Genomic DNA, 15,959 nt, shown 5'->3' with positions numbered 1-15,959 from the left:
TAAATCTATTTTTTTTTTTTTTTTGTCTTTTTTGTTTGTTTGTTTTCTCAGGGCCTCACCCATGGCATGTGCAGCTTCCCAGGCTAGGGGTCTAATCAGAGCTGTAGCCACCGGCCTACACCACAGCCACAGCAACGCCAGACCTGAGCCTCATCTGCAACCTACCCAGCAGTTCACAGCAACGCCAGATCCTTCACCCACTGAGCAAGGCCAGGGAAAGAACCCGAAACCTCATGATTCCTAGTCGGATTCATTTCCGCTGCACCACAATGGCAACTCCCAAGTCTGTTTTTTAAAAATAAGATTTATTGGCGTATAGGCGACTTACAGTGTTGGGTTAATTTCAGGTGTACAGCACAGTGAATTGGCCATGCATACTACACACACATCCAACGTTTTTCAGATTCTTTGCCCATACAGGCTCTCACGGAGTACTGAATAGATTTCCCTGAGCTATATAGGTCCTTGTTAACAGTCGATTCTGTATATAGTAGTATTTGCCAATCCCAACATCAAGTCTATTTTGTTGATGTTTAATATATAGCCTATCAGCTTTCTTCAAGTCATTTGTTTACTATTTTTTTCTTAACATTTTAATGATTCTGTTATATTTTAGGAGGAGTGTCCCCTGTAAACAGAGTAAAAGTAAATTTCATCACTGCAAGTGAAACACTGTCAGGAAAATGGCACCAAATAGGATGGTAATGAAGCCAGGGAGTCAGTGATCCCACCGAATTCGCCCCATAACCGAGACTGTAAAACTGGCTTCATTACCGTCTTATCTCGTGCTGTTTTCCTGAAGGTGTTTTCTGTGCTTTGTAGTTCAGTTTCCTGTCTCCCCTCTTTAGGATAGCACAGACCAAAAGAAAAAGAAAAAAGCCTTTGCTCCCTTTTTTTTTTTCTCCTTCCAAAACTGAAATCAGGCCAAAATGCCACCCAGGCCTCCGCAGCCACAAGGAAAACCCACATATCCTCACCTTCCAGCAGCTCCATCTGCAGGAGAGCACCCCCCAGAGGAAGGAGCTTGACCCCCGCGCCCCAGGGCAGGTCCTCCACTGCCCCGGTGTCCTCTGTGAGGCAGCGTGAATCCTCCAAGGCCACGTGTGGCACTAATGGCAGACGTCATCTGGCTTTTGACCCGGCTCCTGCCCAGCTCCACTGCCTTGGACATTGCCACGTGCGGCGACTGGGAGGCCTCACTGCAGCAAGCCTCTGGCCGGAACCGGCTCTCTTAGACTCCTGTTTTAGTGCTGGGCTTCCAGGAGTTTCTTGTGCCCTTCATTCCAGGCCAGACAGGATCCGGCTGTCATCACAGCTCTTCTCCTGCCATTATCGCCCAGTCCTTCATACTATATGATTCTTTTTTTTTTTTTTTTGGCTTTTGTCTTTTTAGGGCTGCACCTGCAGCCTATGGAGCTTCCCAGGCTAGGGGTCTAATTGCAGCTACAGCTGGCGGCCTACACCACAGCTCATGGCAACACCGGATCCTTTTTTTTTTTTTTTTTTTTTTTTTGGTCCTTTTGCCTTTTCTAGGGCCACTCCCGCGGCATATGGAGGTTCCCAGGCTAGGGGTCCAATTGGTCCCGTAGCCACCGGCCTACGCCAGAGCCACAGCAACGCGGGATCCAAGCTGCGTCTACGACCGACACCACAGCTCATGGCAACGCCAGATCCTTAACCCACTGAGCAAGGCCAGGGACTGAACCCGAAACCTCATGGTTCCTAGTCGGATTCGTTAACCACTGGGCCATGAGGGGAACTCCCAACAACACCGGATCCTTAACCCACGGATCAGCCACGGATCCAACCCGCAACTTCATGGTTCCTAGTGGGATTTGTTAACCACTGAGCCACGACAGGAACTCCCTGTATGATTTTTTCATTCATTATTTACTCACAAACTTACCCAACTCCTCCTCTGGGCGGGCTTTGCTGAGAGCTGGCTCAGGGGAAGTTTATCTCACACTTGATCTTAAGTGCTTCTTATGGACGTGTAATTTTGGGGAGACGGGTGCCTCGCCTCTTTGAACTTGCTCTTCCACTGTCTTCTACTTCCTGTCGAGCAGCTGGTGCTCTAATTAGTTCCTAGCCTGCTCGCTCTCTGATGTTCATCACGTCACTGCAGTGCGGAGGTGAGGACTTCTTTCATCTCTCGTGCTTGGAACACAGTCTCTTCGTGAATCTGGGACGTCAGGTCTCCCGGCAGCGAGGCCGGAAGACAAGCAGCCTGAGCATCGCTCTCATTTGGGAGCTGTGACCGTGTGGACTTTGGCATTTGCCATCTCTCTTAGGCGTTCTACCCCCCCCCGCCCCGTGTTTATTTCTTTGCTGTGTAGTGAATTTATTCAGTCTTCCGAGTTTACTAATTATCTCACTCATCTTGCCCACAGTGTTAAATTTCAGTGATTAAAGTTTTCCTGTCTGGGAGTTACTTGCTCTTTTCCGAAGTCTTGGTCTGATTTTTGACACCTTGTTCATTGTTGGAGTCCATCTTAAGTTTCTTTAAAATATTTAAAGCTATTGTAAATATTTAAAATTTAAAGCTAAAATATGTAAAATTCTTGGGAAAATAAGCTAAGATTCTGCTTCTGCTGCCCTTCACTCACAGCGCCCTTACTTGTGTGTGTGTGCTGGAAATTCTGGATGGGATTGGATTTTGTGTTGTTTATATTCCTGTGAGACCCAGGGTTAAGGGTGTGTCCACAACCAGAAATGTGTATTTGTCTATGAGAGTCACATCATGCCTGACGTGACTTAACTGGCAGTTTAAACACAGATTCTAGCAGGAGCTCCCTCACTGACCCAAGCAGTCCTAGGGCCTGTTTTTGCTGGTGGGCTGATTTTTTTCCTAGTCTCTCACTGCCAGGAGCTCTTGGTCTCAACTCGCCAGCTTGCAGATGCCCAGCCTTTGCGCTTAAGATGGAAGACTGGAGAAATGTCGCAAGGGCAGGGAACACTTCAGCGGAGCCGCAGCGAAGCTGGAGCAATGCAGGCAGAGATGTCTGGCAGGCAGACTGCCGACCTCGTGCTGCTCCAGGCATGTCTGGCGCAGGAAGGGGGCCGCCTTCAGCGCTTGCAGGCAGCGGGGCTGGGGCAAAAAGGAACACAGCTGTGGAAGGGGTAAGAGGCGACAGTAAGCAAGGTTCTCCAGGATGGACGTGTCGGTAGTGCACTGCCCTCACTTCTGCTTTAAAGGTCTTCCAGGGGCAGGGGTTTATCACCTCGTTTTTCCCCATGTGGTTAGCCTGGTGCAGCCGGAGCTGACCTGTGAGTGTGACCCAATGACAGAAGGTCCAGTCTCTTCCTGTCTGGCCTCTTCCCAGAGCCCATGGGCAGCATGTCGTCCATGGAGGTGAACGTGGACATGCTGGAGCAGATGGACCTGATGGACATCTCTGACCAGGAGGCCCTGGACGTCTTCCTGAATTCCGGCGGCGAGGATAACACAGCGCTGTCCCCTGTGCTCGGTAAGGGCCCCAAGCCCACAGCCTTAAAGATGCCTGTGCCTGGAGGCTGCCCGCAGGGTGGGTGGAGCAGTCAGGGCGTGCACGTCCCCGTCCTGTCCCACCAGGTCTGGTCCCCACCGAGTCTGGCCTCAGAGTGGACAAAGGAGACACTGGCTGCTGCGGGCCTGAGCTTCTCAGATGCTCACTGTTCTACCCAAATACCTCCAGAGAGCTAGAGCTTTCTTAGTGTTTTCCTCTCTCCTCTGTCTCAGAAGTTAGAGTGGGGTTTTAGTGGTTGAGCATTTGAACTTAGGGGATGGAGTTCCCATCATGGCTCCGAGGAACAAATCTGACTATCAGCTTTGATCCCTGGCCTTGCTCAGTGCGTTAAGGATCCGGCGTTGCCGTGAGCTGTGGTGTGGGTTGCAGACGCGGCTTGGATCCCACATTGCTGTGGCTGGGGAGTAGGCCAGTGGCTACAGCTCCGATTCGACCCCTAGCCTGCTCCTTATGCCGTGGGAGCGGCCCTAGAAAAGGCAAACACACACACACACACACCACACACACACACACACACACACACAAAGACAAAAAGAATTTGCGAGGAGGGCGCGCTTGCAAGTGCGGTCGGCACTGATCTCTTCTGTGAGCAGGGCCGAGGTGCGTGCTCAGCACTTGGCTTCTATTTCAATTTTCATTTTTAGTCTGTCTTTTTTAGGGTCCCACCCGCGGTAATTGGAGGTTCCCAGGCTAGGAGTCCAATCGGAGCTGTAGCCACCGGCCTACGCCACAGCCACAGCAGTTGGCTTCTGTTTTAAAAGTTGCAACTCGGTGGGCACGTTAACTCCGTTTACCGCCGTCCGGATATTTCCTTTCACCCTCATCCAGCAGATGCGTGTGGAGGCTCTGGCCCTGCACCTGGGCTCGCCTGGTACTTTCCGGCCATTCCTGGGGCGGGGGGCTGCGTGCAGGCATCACAGAGAACGAGGGGAGGGTGTTTCCTCCACGCACACAGGCGGGGAGAGCCAGCCCTTGAGCAGGGCCTGGCCCTCAGCCACAGTCCGGCCCAGGGGCGCCCGTCCGGGCTCAACAAAGCGGCTCCCCCTCTGCCGGGAACCGTGTGAGCAGAGCCTTGTCCCGGCGTCAAGAAGAGCGTGTCATCAGCTTCTGGTTTTGGTTCCTTTAACAGAATCCACACGTTTCTATGTGGATTTCTCCGCATGACTGCACAGGGCACCCAGAGGTGAATCCAGATGTCCAGGCGACCAGGAAGGCGCCTCAGAGACACGCAGGGCTCGCCGTGGGCCTCGAGCTCCTGTGGTTTTTCGATGCCGGTGAAAGGGTTCTGGATCTTTCCGTCTGAGGCGGAGCAGGCTCAGCTCAGGGCCCCAGGCTGGCGCGGGGTCACCCACTCCGCCTCTGGGGGCGGTTCCCGCAGCTCACAGCGCGGAGAACTCACCCCCTTTCTGCTAGGCCAGTTGAGACACCACCTTGGGGCGGCGCGGAGTGGCAGCACGCCCGCCACCGGGCCTTGTCTGCTGTGTGTTGCAGGGCCTGACGCGAGTCCCGGGCTGCACGGCGTCCGTCTGCAGGTTCCAGAGCCTTCCCGGCCACCGGCCACGCCGGCCTCCCCGTCCTCAGCCGGTACCGACCCGGCCGCCCCGGACCCCAGCGAGGGCGGCGAGTCCCCCGTGGTCCAGTCTGACGAGGAGGGAGTCGAGGTGGACACCGCCCTCGCCACCCTCCACACCGACGACAGTGACTCGTAAGCCCGGCGCCCGCCCTCCGCCAGCTTCCCGGGAAGGCGCGGTTGTGCGGCGGCCGCCGCGCAGGCTCGGGCTGCCGGGGGGCTCGGTTTTCCACAGTTGCCCATAACGTGTGAGGAAGCGACTGAGAAGCCCTGAAAATAAAGTCTGAGAACGTTCCTCCCAGCCGGGCTGCTCCATCCGCACCCTCCGCAGGCGGGGCTGGGGCTCGAGGGCGCGCGGGGCCGGGGGCATCTCCCTCCCTCCCGGGGCCCCTGCCCACGGGGACGGGTCCCCCGCGGCCCGCGGCCCGGCGCCGGGCGGGGAGGCAGCTGCGCCGTGGGCTGTGCTCGAGGGGGGCCGGCAGGGCGCATCCTGGGCCGAGGGGCGCATCCTGGGCCCAGGGGACGGAGCTGCAGCCCCTGCATCCGGAAAGGTCTCATTTCACGCACTCATCTTCCACACGACAGACCAGCGTCCAAAAAACTTTGTTTTTATTATTAAACCTTGTAGTACAAACCTGAAAAGTAAACAAAAAACTGGCAATAAACAACATGAAGTCCTCCCTCCCGAGGGAGGGGTGCAGAGCAGCGCTAATAAATTAAACGTCAGACCGAAAGCCGTAGGCAGAAGTTCACTGTCCAAGAGGGCGAGTACACAGCAAGGCCATCAAAACCGGACAAGCACACTGGACAACACGACTCTGCTCAGGTAACTGTTAAATATTCCGACACAGTTCAGTCTTCGGCAACAACGAGTGACAAAGGGAATCACAGGACGCTCCTGACAGTCCCACCGGCGAGCTCAGTGCAACACGGGCAGCTGCGGGATCGGTGAATCCAATTATGAAACAAAGAACAGCTTGTGAAAACAGTTTCCCTTTTTTATTCCACACATACTGTACACACAACCGGAGAAGGGCAACAGCTACTCCATTATTATTTTTTTGTTGTTGTTCAGTGATGTAAGCAGCACTTATAAATGTTACAAGAAAAACCCTGTAAGCATCCAATCCAACCGATGAAGAAACTGAAGTGTAAGGCTTTTCTTCATCTCGTCTTCGCACCCCTCCCCTCCCCCACCCAGAAAAAGGCTCAAGTATTTAAAACAATTTACAGGCGTATGTACAAAAGGGATGGGGTTCTTTTTTTTTTTCCTTTTTTTTTTCTTTTTGTTACAACATGAAGAGAAAAAATAGACCAGATGAGCGCAGATGCATTTTCACATTCAAAACGAACCGCAGACCTCCTCGTGGCTCTAGCTGTGATCACCAACGAAACGAGTTTAAAAAGAAAGGTTAATGCTGACCTGTGAAGGTGTAAAACAACAAGCAGTGAGATGAAGACGGAATGTTAGAAAGATTGCACATCCATGACAGAGAAGCACTTCGGGCTTCCATCACTTTTTTCCTTTTTTTTGTTTTTTTGTTTTTTTCCTTAAGGATGCTATTGAAGGGTTTTTTGATAAAGTAGCCAACAGCACCAAAAAATAACAGAATGGATTTCCTAATGAAATCAGGCACAGGTTTCCCTCACGTGACCTCTCAAGGCAGGCAGTCCTTTTCTTCTCTCTCCTCTTCTCCCTTAAGCAGATGCATAGTGATGTGCTGGTAAAGAGAACCGCGTCCCTCGACCTCCTCCTCCCGCCTGTTGGGAAACAACGTCCGCCTTCAGCTGCCATCACCGCCCAAAGAAACACAACGGGGAGTCTCCGGTTTCAACAATTACAAACTCATCTTGCACATGACAGAAGAAAAGACAGCCCGAGTAAAGCCATTTCTTTTCAAGTTTTGTGTGTGTGTGTGTGTGTGTGTGTGTGTGTCTCCTATCCCTTTTCCTCTCTAGAAAAAAATCTGCTCACATGACTGATTTTAAAATTTGTTCTCCAAACTTCACCCTCTTCAAAAACGGGTTAAAAAGCCTTTTTTCCCCAACAATTACAAAAAAACAAAAACGAAAACAAAAACAAACAAAAAAAATCAAACAGGCTTTTGTCAGCCACAAGGGGCAATACAAAATAATACAGCCCCTCAAGGGTTTTAAAACAGTGAATATACGGCAGTTTCAAAAATCTGACTGCAGTATCTAGGTATTCTAAGTACAAAAAAAAGTTCAACAGTTTAATGCTAAAACAAAATTAGTTCTCTAAAACCAGAAGAAAATCTTCTTTAGAGCTAGTGCAAAGACAGCTTGTATCCTACAGCAAGTACTCCAAACTAGAATATAATAATTACAAAAAAATATCCATCCCTCGCCCGCGGTGCTGGCATCTTCACGAAGAGGAGGGTGCGAGCCGGGAGGGCGGCACGTCCACCGTGGCTCTCTTGCGGGGCCCTCTTTTTGGTGTGGGTTTACCGAGACAGTTCTCAATGCTGCCGTTTTTACCAGATACTTTGCCACAGATCTGATTGACCAGGCTGATGATTTGTTCCTGTGTCGGGTTGAAAGGGAGACACGGAATTAGCAAAGCAGAAGGGCCCCCAGCCAACACCCCCCCTCAAATCACATTGGGGCGGCGGCCGCCCCAGGGAGGGGGGCAGCCTCGGAAACCTGCCCAGTGACTCTGAGATGCGGTGGCCTGGGCCCTGGTTAGGACAACACCTCTGAGACCAAGGCCCCTCGACAGGCACTGACAGAGGACAATTTCCTTCTCTGCCTCTTCTCACATGGGAGCCGGAGAGCCACACGCAGGTCCTTCCTGGCCCCACTCCCCCAGCCAGAGAGCCTAAGGGCCCCCAGTGGTTCTCGAGTCCCAGCAGGTTCCTGTGCTGAGAGCTCTGCAACGCCTGCGGCCCTGAGACCCACACCAGGTCCGGGCTCTGTGCTCACAGCTGCCTCACGGAAACCTGCGCCTTCCCTCTCCACCCGGACGGCACAGGAGGCGGCCCTCCTGCTGCTGCCACCTGGCACTTTCTAGGGGCTCAGAGGGTTGCCTGGGTCCCCCAGAGAAGGGACGGCCTGAGGAGTGAGGGCAGCCTGAGGCCTTGGGGCTCGGGCCTCTGACAGATGCACATCAGCCCACGTTTGCCCAACCTGCTCCTGCAGGGACACGCAAACACGCATCTGTAAACGTGTCAGGCCCTCCTCAGCCCAGGGGACAGCGCGGACCTAAGAGAACCATCTCTCTGTCTGGAGGTGTCAAAAAGATACCTTAAGTGTGAACTTAAGACACCTGGCAACCCCCCCGTTTCAAAGGAAATGGTGGGAAGAGTTATGTCCTAACCCACGTTCCAGAGCACCTGCTGAACCCGGGACCGTGGGCCCGGAGGACGCGGGCCTGGAGGCCATTCCTTCACTCAAGCCAGAAAGGCCACCCAGTCCTGCTCTTGCTGCAAACACCTCTGGGGCGTCACACATGCTCATGAAGGAGAAAGGGATGAGCTGCTTCCAAGGCCAGTTACCTGAGCTTAAGGCCAGCTCGGCAGCAGGGGACGGAGCACGGAGACGCTAAGGCTGTGCGATCAGAGGAAATGGCCCCCCTCCCGTTTGAGCAAAGGGCCCGACAGAGGGGGTCTGAGTGCTGGGCGCTGGGCTCACAACCAGAGCTGGGATCTCACAGGCCATTTCTGAAATCCAAGTCAGAGCTAGAAATCTCCCAATTTAAAAAAACAAGGGAGTTCTCCGCAGTCACGAACCTGACTGGTATCTGAGAGGACATGAGTTCGATCCCTGGCCTCACTCAGTGCGTTAAGGATCCAGTGTTGGCTGTGGTGCAGGCCAGCAGCTGCAGCTCTGATGTGACCCCTAGCCTGGGAATTTCCATATGCCACGGGTGCAGCCGTAAAAGAGAAGGAAAAAAAAAAGACAAAAACAGGAGACCCCACTGTGGCACAATGGGATCAGCGGCCTCTCTGCAGCGCCAGGACACAGGTTCCATCCCCAGTTGGGTACAGTGGTTTAACTGATCCAGGGTTGCCACAGCTGCTGCACAGGTTGCAACTGTGGCTCGGATCTGATCCCTGACCTGGGAACTCGCTATGCCTTGGAGCGGCCCAAAAAAACATTTTTTTAAAAAGTGCAAAAAACCAACCCAGTTAAATTCAACCAATAGGGACAGACTTACGATCTTCATTTTCTAAAATAAATTAGGCCACTGGCAAAGTAGGAGGCTGGCAGAAACCCTTTCTCTCCTCCCTACTCATTAAAGCCAATGATTCAGCTTCAGACTGACAGACCGTACATATGTGAATTTGGGGCCCATCTAAATGCCTAACTGGGCTGGAGGTGGAAACTAACCCACGTTTTGTGGAGCTTCAAAATCATCTTGAGAAGCCTCAGTGCTGCCGGCTGCACCCTGTTGCCAGAGCTGCTCTGACTCAGGCTCCAGGGTCTATTTTTAACCCTGCTCTGACGTTTGCTGTTCAAGTGAAGAGGCAGGGAGGGCAAAGTGGTTACAGCCTTCCCTGAAACAGGCTCTTTGAAAATCAAAGAAGATGCAAAGAGACCTATTTTCAGCTTCTCAATCATTTCAGCCCGAGGCTTGTGTATATGACCACAGCCTGAGCCCTGCAGGCACCCAGCCCAGCCCCGGGTGCGACGTGCGCGACGGCTAGACCCCAGACCCCGAAGGGCTGGGGGCGCTGGGATCAGGAGCCAGGCGCTGCCTCAGGCGCCAGGCTCCCAGCCACACAGGCTGTGTTCTGCAGACACCACAGGAACGAGGAGGTGAAGACAGAGACCAGACCCACAGTGTGCACTGACCGGGAGGGGTGACAGCGTCCCCAGCCACCTCCCAAGGTGACCCCAACAAGCGCTCCCGAGAGTGCCAGGGCCACCTGTGCCGTCTCTGGAAGCAGCCTAGAAGCACCAAGAACAGCACCAAGCCACGGGCTGCCGCTGTGGAAGCAGAACCTGGTCGCGGGGCCTCTCACCCCCGCCGGACACCCTCTGACCGCGCGGACAGCACTTCCCACGGTGCCGCCTCCCAGGAGGACAGGGCTTCAGAAAGGGTGGGACTGGGGTCTATCTGAAAGTGAAACCCTTGGAAGCAGAGAGAGGCTCCGTGTTTGCCCAGAGCCCAGGCTGCAGCCAGGGGGCTCCCAGGGCCATCGTGGCAGGCTCGGCGGGGAGGGAGGGCGGCAGCTCTGTGTGAGGGACAGTCTCCCTTTGTGTCTCAGAGACTCCGAGGGACCAGAGCCATGCAGGCGGCTCAGGCCGAGTCCTGGGACCCCAGGACTGGGCTCCTTTGAGGACACAAAGGCCCCACAGACTCTGAGGCCCTTGAAGGGGCCACAGCTGTTCTCACTGCCTGGCCCACGGCCGCTGCCCAGCCACCTTCAGTCTTGAGTCTGTCCTGTGCCGTCCCTTCCAATCTGGCCCTGGCCTGGCCGTAGGTGACAGCACGGCCCCCATTCCTTAGATAGTGTGGCCCCCACATCCTGAAACCAAACCTTCGTACACAGTCGGGGAGGCCAACTAGGGGGCTGCAGGGCTCGGTGGGGGGAAGCAGAGCCCAGGGCAGCGCGGGCGGGCCCAGGACGGTCTCCAGGCTCAGCGGGACGCAAGCGAACCTCCCCACTGCCTGTCCCGGGGCCAAAGTGACCTCCCCGGCTGTCGTGCCAGAAAGCGCCCCGGACCAGGCGCTCGCCTCGGGGCCGTTACGACAGAGGACACTGGGGCAGGGCGCCGTCACCACCCCCAGCCCAGGATGGCACTGACCTCGTCGTAACGGTACATCAGCTTCAGGCCCCGGCAGGACTTCTGCTTCTCCACGTGGCGCAGGGCGCACTCCAGGCAGAAGACCACGTTCTCGTTCTCCTGCACGACCTGCGGGCGGAGAGGCGGCCCTGAGTCTCCAAGGGACGCGTGGGAGACTGCGCGGTCCCAGGCGCAAAGGAGGGCGGCCCACAGCCGGGGCGTCCATGACTCAGAAATACAGGCTACAATGGGAAAACCAACCACGTTGCCTGGACGGGGATCTTCAACTAAGACACGAGTAAGTCACTGGCTCTGGGCTGCGCCCAAGGGCGGCCTCGATGCCCTCCGGGGTTCTGTGCCCTTTCCTGCAAGAGGGTCTGAGCACTTTTGGTTCCCAAACTACCCTAGTACAAGAGGTGCCAGAATGGTCACTGCCAGGTCATTGAAGGGCAACATGTGTTTCTCCTGCTGCTCTGCAGTGGCTTGGTCAGCGTAGCTGCTTACACTCCCGGGGGGCCAGGGCTTCCGTCCACACTCCACCAGCACACTTCCAGATCCTCGGCCCTGCAGACACTCAGACCTGGTCTTTGCGGGGAGCTGTCCTCCCCACCCCGACTTCCTGTCCTGGGCTCACTGCGCAAACAACAACGGGACAGTGCGGCCTCGCGCACAACAGGCGAGAGCCTTTTCATGCAGATTTGGAGGGAAAACCTGTATTTCTAAGCAAACCCAAGAAAATCAACTGTGGGAATAAGGAAATGACACTTCTAGGCAGAAACACATCAGCCAGGGCTGCAGGAATAGACACAAATATGAAACAGTAAACACAAATGCACGAGGCTCTCAGTAACCCAAGCAACGCAAAGCACATATAAACAAAACCTCATTTTCACCCATGAATTCAGGATATATGCTTTTTAAAGTAACATTCAAACTAGGAAATGCCTGGTGACAGCTCTCAAGGTACAGCTTTTTTAAGGACAGCCTGAAAACAGGCCCACACCATTGTCCTCAGAACCCATGGGAAGGAACCAGGGCCACTCGAGGTCAGGACAGGGTCACCCAGGCTCCTGGGAAACAGTGATCATTTCCCACCGGGGTGGTTCTAGTCCAACCCAAGAGGAGCAGACCCACAACTGGGCTGCGTTTCTGAGCCGTGTTTACAAAACATTTTTAAGATCTGAGGAAATCCTTATGACTTGTTTGTTAAGACAGCGCGGTTCTTGGCCGTATCTTTTAAAAAGCACGTGGGAAGGACAGCTAGATAGAGGGAGGAAGCACACGAGGGGCGAGGCTGTCAGGGCCTGTGTCATCAGCCCTCCCCCAACTCAGACACTGAGGCCCTAGGCCTCATGTTCAGAACATGACTGCGTCTGGAGGGAGAGCCTTTAGAGAGAGGACGCCAGGAGGGTGGTGTGGAGTCCAACAGCACTTAGGTCCTTTGAACAAGAAGAGACCCGGGAGAAGGCGGCCACCTCTACGCCAAGGAGACACCGCAGAGGAAACCAACCCCAGTGACACCCCCCTAGAACTATGAAAAAAGAAATTCCTCTTGTTCAAGACAGCAGCTGGTATCCCAACACTGTACATGTACAACTGTACTTCAATAAAACTTTTAAAAATGAAAAAAAATAACAGCTGTCGATGCTCTGTTAGGGCCGTTTCTCACCTATTTCTCAAGGTTCTAAGCTCTTGGCTGTCACAAAGAGCATCTGACTCAGCTAGGAGTGGCCACATGGTCCCTCTTCTCTGCAGGGCAGCTGGGAGGTACCAGGGACATGGGGAAGGCGGCATCAGGCAGGCAGCTGAGAGGCCACACTGGCCACAGTGTGCTGCAGTGGCCGCGAGTGGCTGGCGGAGAGGCGAGTGTGCAGTGACCACTTACTATTGAAGCTTCTCTCTCAAGAGAAACTCCTCTCAAGATAAACTCCGCACAGGCGGGGAGAGGGCCCAAGGCCACGGGGGTGGGGAGCCAGGGCGTCCACAGACGCCTGTGTCCGTCAGGCAGCTGCCAGGGCGCTGAGAGTCTGGAAGGTCTGGTGAAGGGCTACACCCGTCCGGGGAGATTTCTCAGAGCCCCTCTGGCCCGAGGAGGGGCTGATGGGGGAACCCCTCAAGGAGGCTGAGGAGACAGAAGGCCAACGGGCAGAAAAGGGGGGTTCCAAGGGCTGCCCTCCAGCCAGGACCAGAGGCGGGGAGGCTGGGGACAGGAACTACTGTCTCCTGGGGACAAGCAGGGGGGAAGCATCAGCTGTAAGCACAAACGGACAAAGTCACAGGGGCAATGAGATCAGTCACATGGCTGAATACAAGTTGAAAGAGACAAGGACAGAGACTGGGGGACCCCGTGTCTCCACAGGGGCAGCAGCTGGAGGAAGGAGCGGCAGGAGTCAGAGGAAAGCAGAACTGGGGACCCAGCAGCTCCAGACAAGGTGGCGGGCAGGGAGGGGCTCACCATGGACAGGTAGCACAGGTGCTGGCACACCTGACACCGTCGCTCCGAGGTCTCCAGCTGCAGCCACTTCCGAGGCTTCTTCTTGCCGTCGGGCGCGGCGCTGCCGCCGTCGTGGCTGCCGTAGCGGGCGGAGGAGTGGAGGCCAGCCTCGAACAGCTGCCGGCGCTGCCGCAGCTCCGTATCCCTGCAGGGACACACGGGGGTTGTCAGGGCAGGCTCCTCTTCCCCCGCCCCAGCTGGGAACCCGTGTCCTTTAGTCAGAAGGCCAGACCACCAGCAACTCTGCCCACGGCAGGCCCAGCCTGCCAGCTGGGCACCCGGCGCCCCTTCACCAAGCCAAGGACAGACACCACCAGCTAATGCCAGCATCGTCATCGGGTCAGACAGCCCGCATGAAGACTGTGTGCCGTGATGCCCCATGGCAGCGTTGGCAAACACAGGACGAGGGCCATGGGGGCAGAAGCCACCTCCCATCCCATCCCAGGAAGAGGGTGAACCTCTTATCAGCATGTCAGCAAACAAAATGAAAGACCCACACCCCAAAGTCTTCCCCACTGGCGGCACCCCAGGCACCTCGTGGCTCAGGGGGGGAGACCCGCTGAGCGGGTGGGCGGGCGGGGCTGCTGTCACCTGAGCTCGTCCAGAAGGGCCGAGATGGTACTGAGAGTGGGACCATTTTCCTTTTTCGCTTCCGCTTGTGCGATCTGGTAGAGCAACTTCTCCATGGAGAATGGCTTGGCTATATGGCGACGCTTCATTTCCTGAAAGAGGCAGTCACATCCCTCTAGGGTTAATTTTCACTTTTAAGCCAATGAAGTTTCCTTTACTGGGGATGGGGCGCTATCTGAATTTTCACATTTTGAATTCCATCTGGATTCAAAGCCTTGAGACGTCATGTGCCAACCCTGTCTGCCCGAGAGCCAGAGGCCAGGCTGCAGGCAGTCATGGCTCTGCGCTGCCCGAGGCAGGTGCCACAGCTTTAACACGGGCGGGGAGATTCTGTCTTTCAGTGTCTGCCTTGAACACCAGCACCGGCCTGCCAGTGCCGCAGTGGCTCAGCAACCGAACGCGACGGCTCTCCCGAAGAAAGCCCTCTGCCCACCCTGAGGTCCTAAGGCTCACTCTGGAATGGACCGTGGTCTGCACACAGCTCCCGCACACAGGGCGCCCGCAGGGCCCGCCTACCTTGGCCGTCTCGAAGCCCATACTCGTCCACTGGGTGGTGGCGAAGTGCACGGTCTCTGAGACGCTGTAGCCGCAGCACACTTTGGACACGAAGGACCCCGGGAAGCAGACAACGAACTGGCCACTCTGCTGCACCGCCCTGTGCACCTTGACCCCCTCTCTGCACAGCACCTCCGGGGAGATCTGCAGAACGTGGCGGCTGAGACGCGCCCCAGCGCTGCCCTCCCACCACCCGAGCCCCTCCGGTGAGAGGCAGCAGGCGGGTCACGCGCACACCACCTATTTCCCGACAGGGCGGCTGTGAGCGCACAGCCCTCACACTCCACGAGAGCCCGTGTTCCCAGCAGCGCTGCCAGGGTTGGACTGGGATCAATGTACACAGCATGGGAGGCACAGGCCAAACCCAGAGCCTGGCGGAGACACAGGGGTACAGGCGGGGGAGCCCTTCCCTGGGCCAAACCGAGTGAGGAGGTCCCCGGAGTGACAGGAGACCCGGGCAGGGGTCAACAGAGGCGTCAGAACACAGGGACCTCAGCGGGCTCATGGCTGTTTGAAAACCAGGTCAGAAGCCCTTGTGCTCGTTCCTAAACAGAGCGATGCTGACCAGTGCGTCCACGTGGCCTTGTCGTCTAGCACCTGACCCACCCCAAGCCCTGAAACAGAGTCAAAGGCCACTATGTGTATGAGTCCTGCATCCTTTGCAATCAGATGGATGCCATTTGGTCTGGTTTTCATCCAAGAGGACATCTGGTTATGATGGCTCCCTGGAGTATTGTCATTGTCCTCTGTGCCTCTGAGAGGCAGGCCAGCAGAGAGGATGAGTTAATGAAACAACTGTGTGGGCCACCCCGCCAGACAGCACCCCCCTCGCCCGGCGCAGCCCCCCGGCGGCCGTACCATGACGTTGCTCTCGAGCATCTGCAGGCCCGGCGTGCCGTTGGCTTGGAGCAGGGTGTGCACCACGTCCTCGAGCTTGTTCTCCTCCTCAGCAGGAATGCAATACCTGGGGAGGCGGGGGTCAGGGCAGCAGCAGCTGACAAGGGCCCTCCACCCGGGAGCCCGTCCTCCACACCCCTTCAGGGACATGAGCAAACGGTGGCCTTGGAAAGTGCTCAGAGACTCCGGGGTTCCCAGGCCAACCCCCACCCCTCCACCCCCATCTCCAAGGGCAACCGCAGCCACTCCCGCGAACAAACACGCTCATCTTTTATGCAGATCTGACCTATGTGTGAGCCAAAAAGGCTTCAAACCAAAAACAGATGTTTTAAAAGCCCCTATAAATCAGATCCAGACACATCTGCAGACTCAACAGCCTCTTGGGAGCCTCCCAAGCTGTGACTTAGCGCTGGGCTGGCAGCTGACCCTTTGCTGCAGGGCAAGGATTCAGTGTGCAAAACACAGGACTCGCAGGAGAAGCAGCACTGCAGGGCCTGGGCCCCGGATGCTGGGGGAGGGGTTCGGACCACAGACCCCACTGGCTGGAGCCAAGGAG

At 55.7% G+C, this 15,959-nt stretch overlaps 2 protein-coding genes across 11 annotated transcripts in view; one reads left to right on the top strand and one right to left on the bottom strand.

Annotated features, from left to right (window-relative positions):
- DTNBP1 (dystrobrevin binding protein 1) overlaps positions 1–5,299 on the top strand; it is a 117,687-nt gene extending 112,388 nt beyond the window's left edge. Inside the window, exons 9-10 of the mRNA NM_001098600.1 lie at positions 3,324–3,467; positions 4,998–5,299. Coding sequence (NP_001092070.1) covers positions 3,324–3,467; positions 4,998–5,215 — 362 coding nt within the window. The 3' untranslated portion in view covers positions 5,216–5,299. The remainder of the gene's footprint in view (positions 1–3,323; positions 3,468–4,997) is intronic.
- JARID2 (jumonji and AT-rich interaction domain containing 2) overlaps positions 6,054–15,959 on the bottom strand; it is a 243,473-nt gene continuing 233,567 nt past the window's right edge. For 8 of the 10 annotated variants that reach the window (XM_021100205.1, XM_021100206.1, XM_021100207.1 and 5 more), the window contains 6 exons: positions 15,365–15,470; positions 14,468–14,650; positions 13,913–14,043; positions 13,283–13,466; positions 10,849–10,956; positions 6,134–7,621 (listed from right to left, as the gene is read on the bottom strand). In XM_021100205.1, the coding sequence (XP_020955864.1) occupies positions 7,463–7,621; positions 10,849–10,956; positions 13,283–13,466; positions 13,913–14,043; positions 14,468–14,650; positions 15,365–15,470 (871 nt within the window). In that variant the 3' untranslated portion in view covers positions 6,134–7,462. Of the gene's footprint in view, positions 7,622–10,848; positions 10,957–13,282; positions 13,467–13,912; positions 14,044–14,467; positions 14,651–15,364; positions 15,471–15,959 lie in introns of all 10 variants that reach the window. The other 2 variants (XM_021100204.1, XM_021100203.1) reach the window with 2 other exon arrangements.

The sequence above is a fragment of the Sus scrofa genome, chromosome 7, assembly GCF_000003025.6.
Source record: "Sus scrofa isolate TJ Tabasco breed Duroc chromosome 7, Sscrofa11.1, whole genome shotgun sequence".
In the NCBI taxonomy this organism is placed as follows: Eukaryota; Metazoa; Chordata; class Mammalia; order Artiodactyla; family Suidae; genus Sus; species Sus scrofa.
The sequence above is the reverse complement of the archived record's forward strand: the minus strand, read 5'-3'. Positions and strand labels throughout refer to the sequence as shown.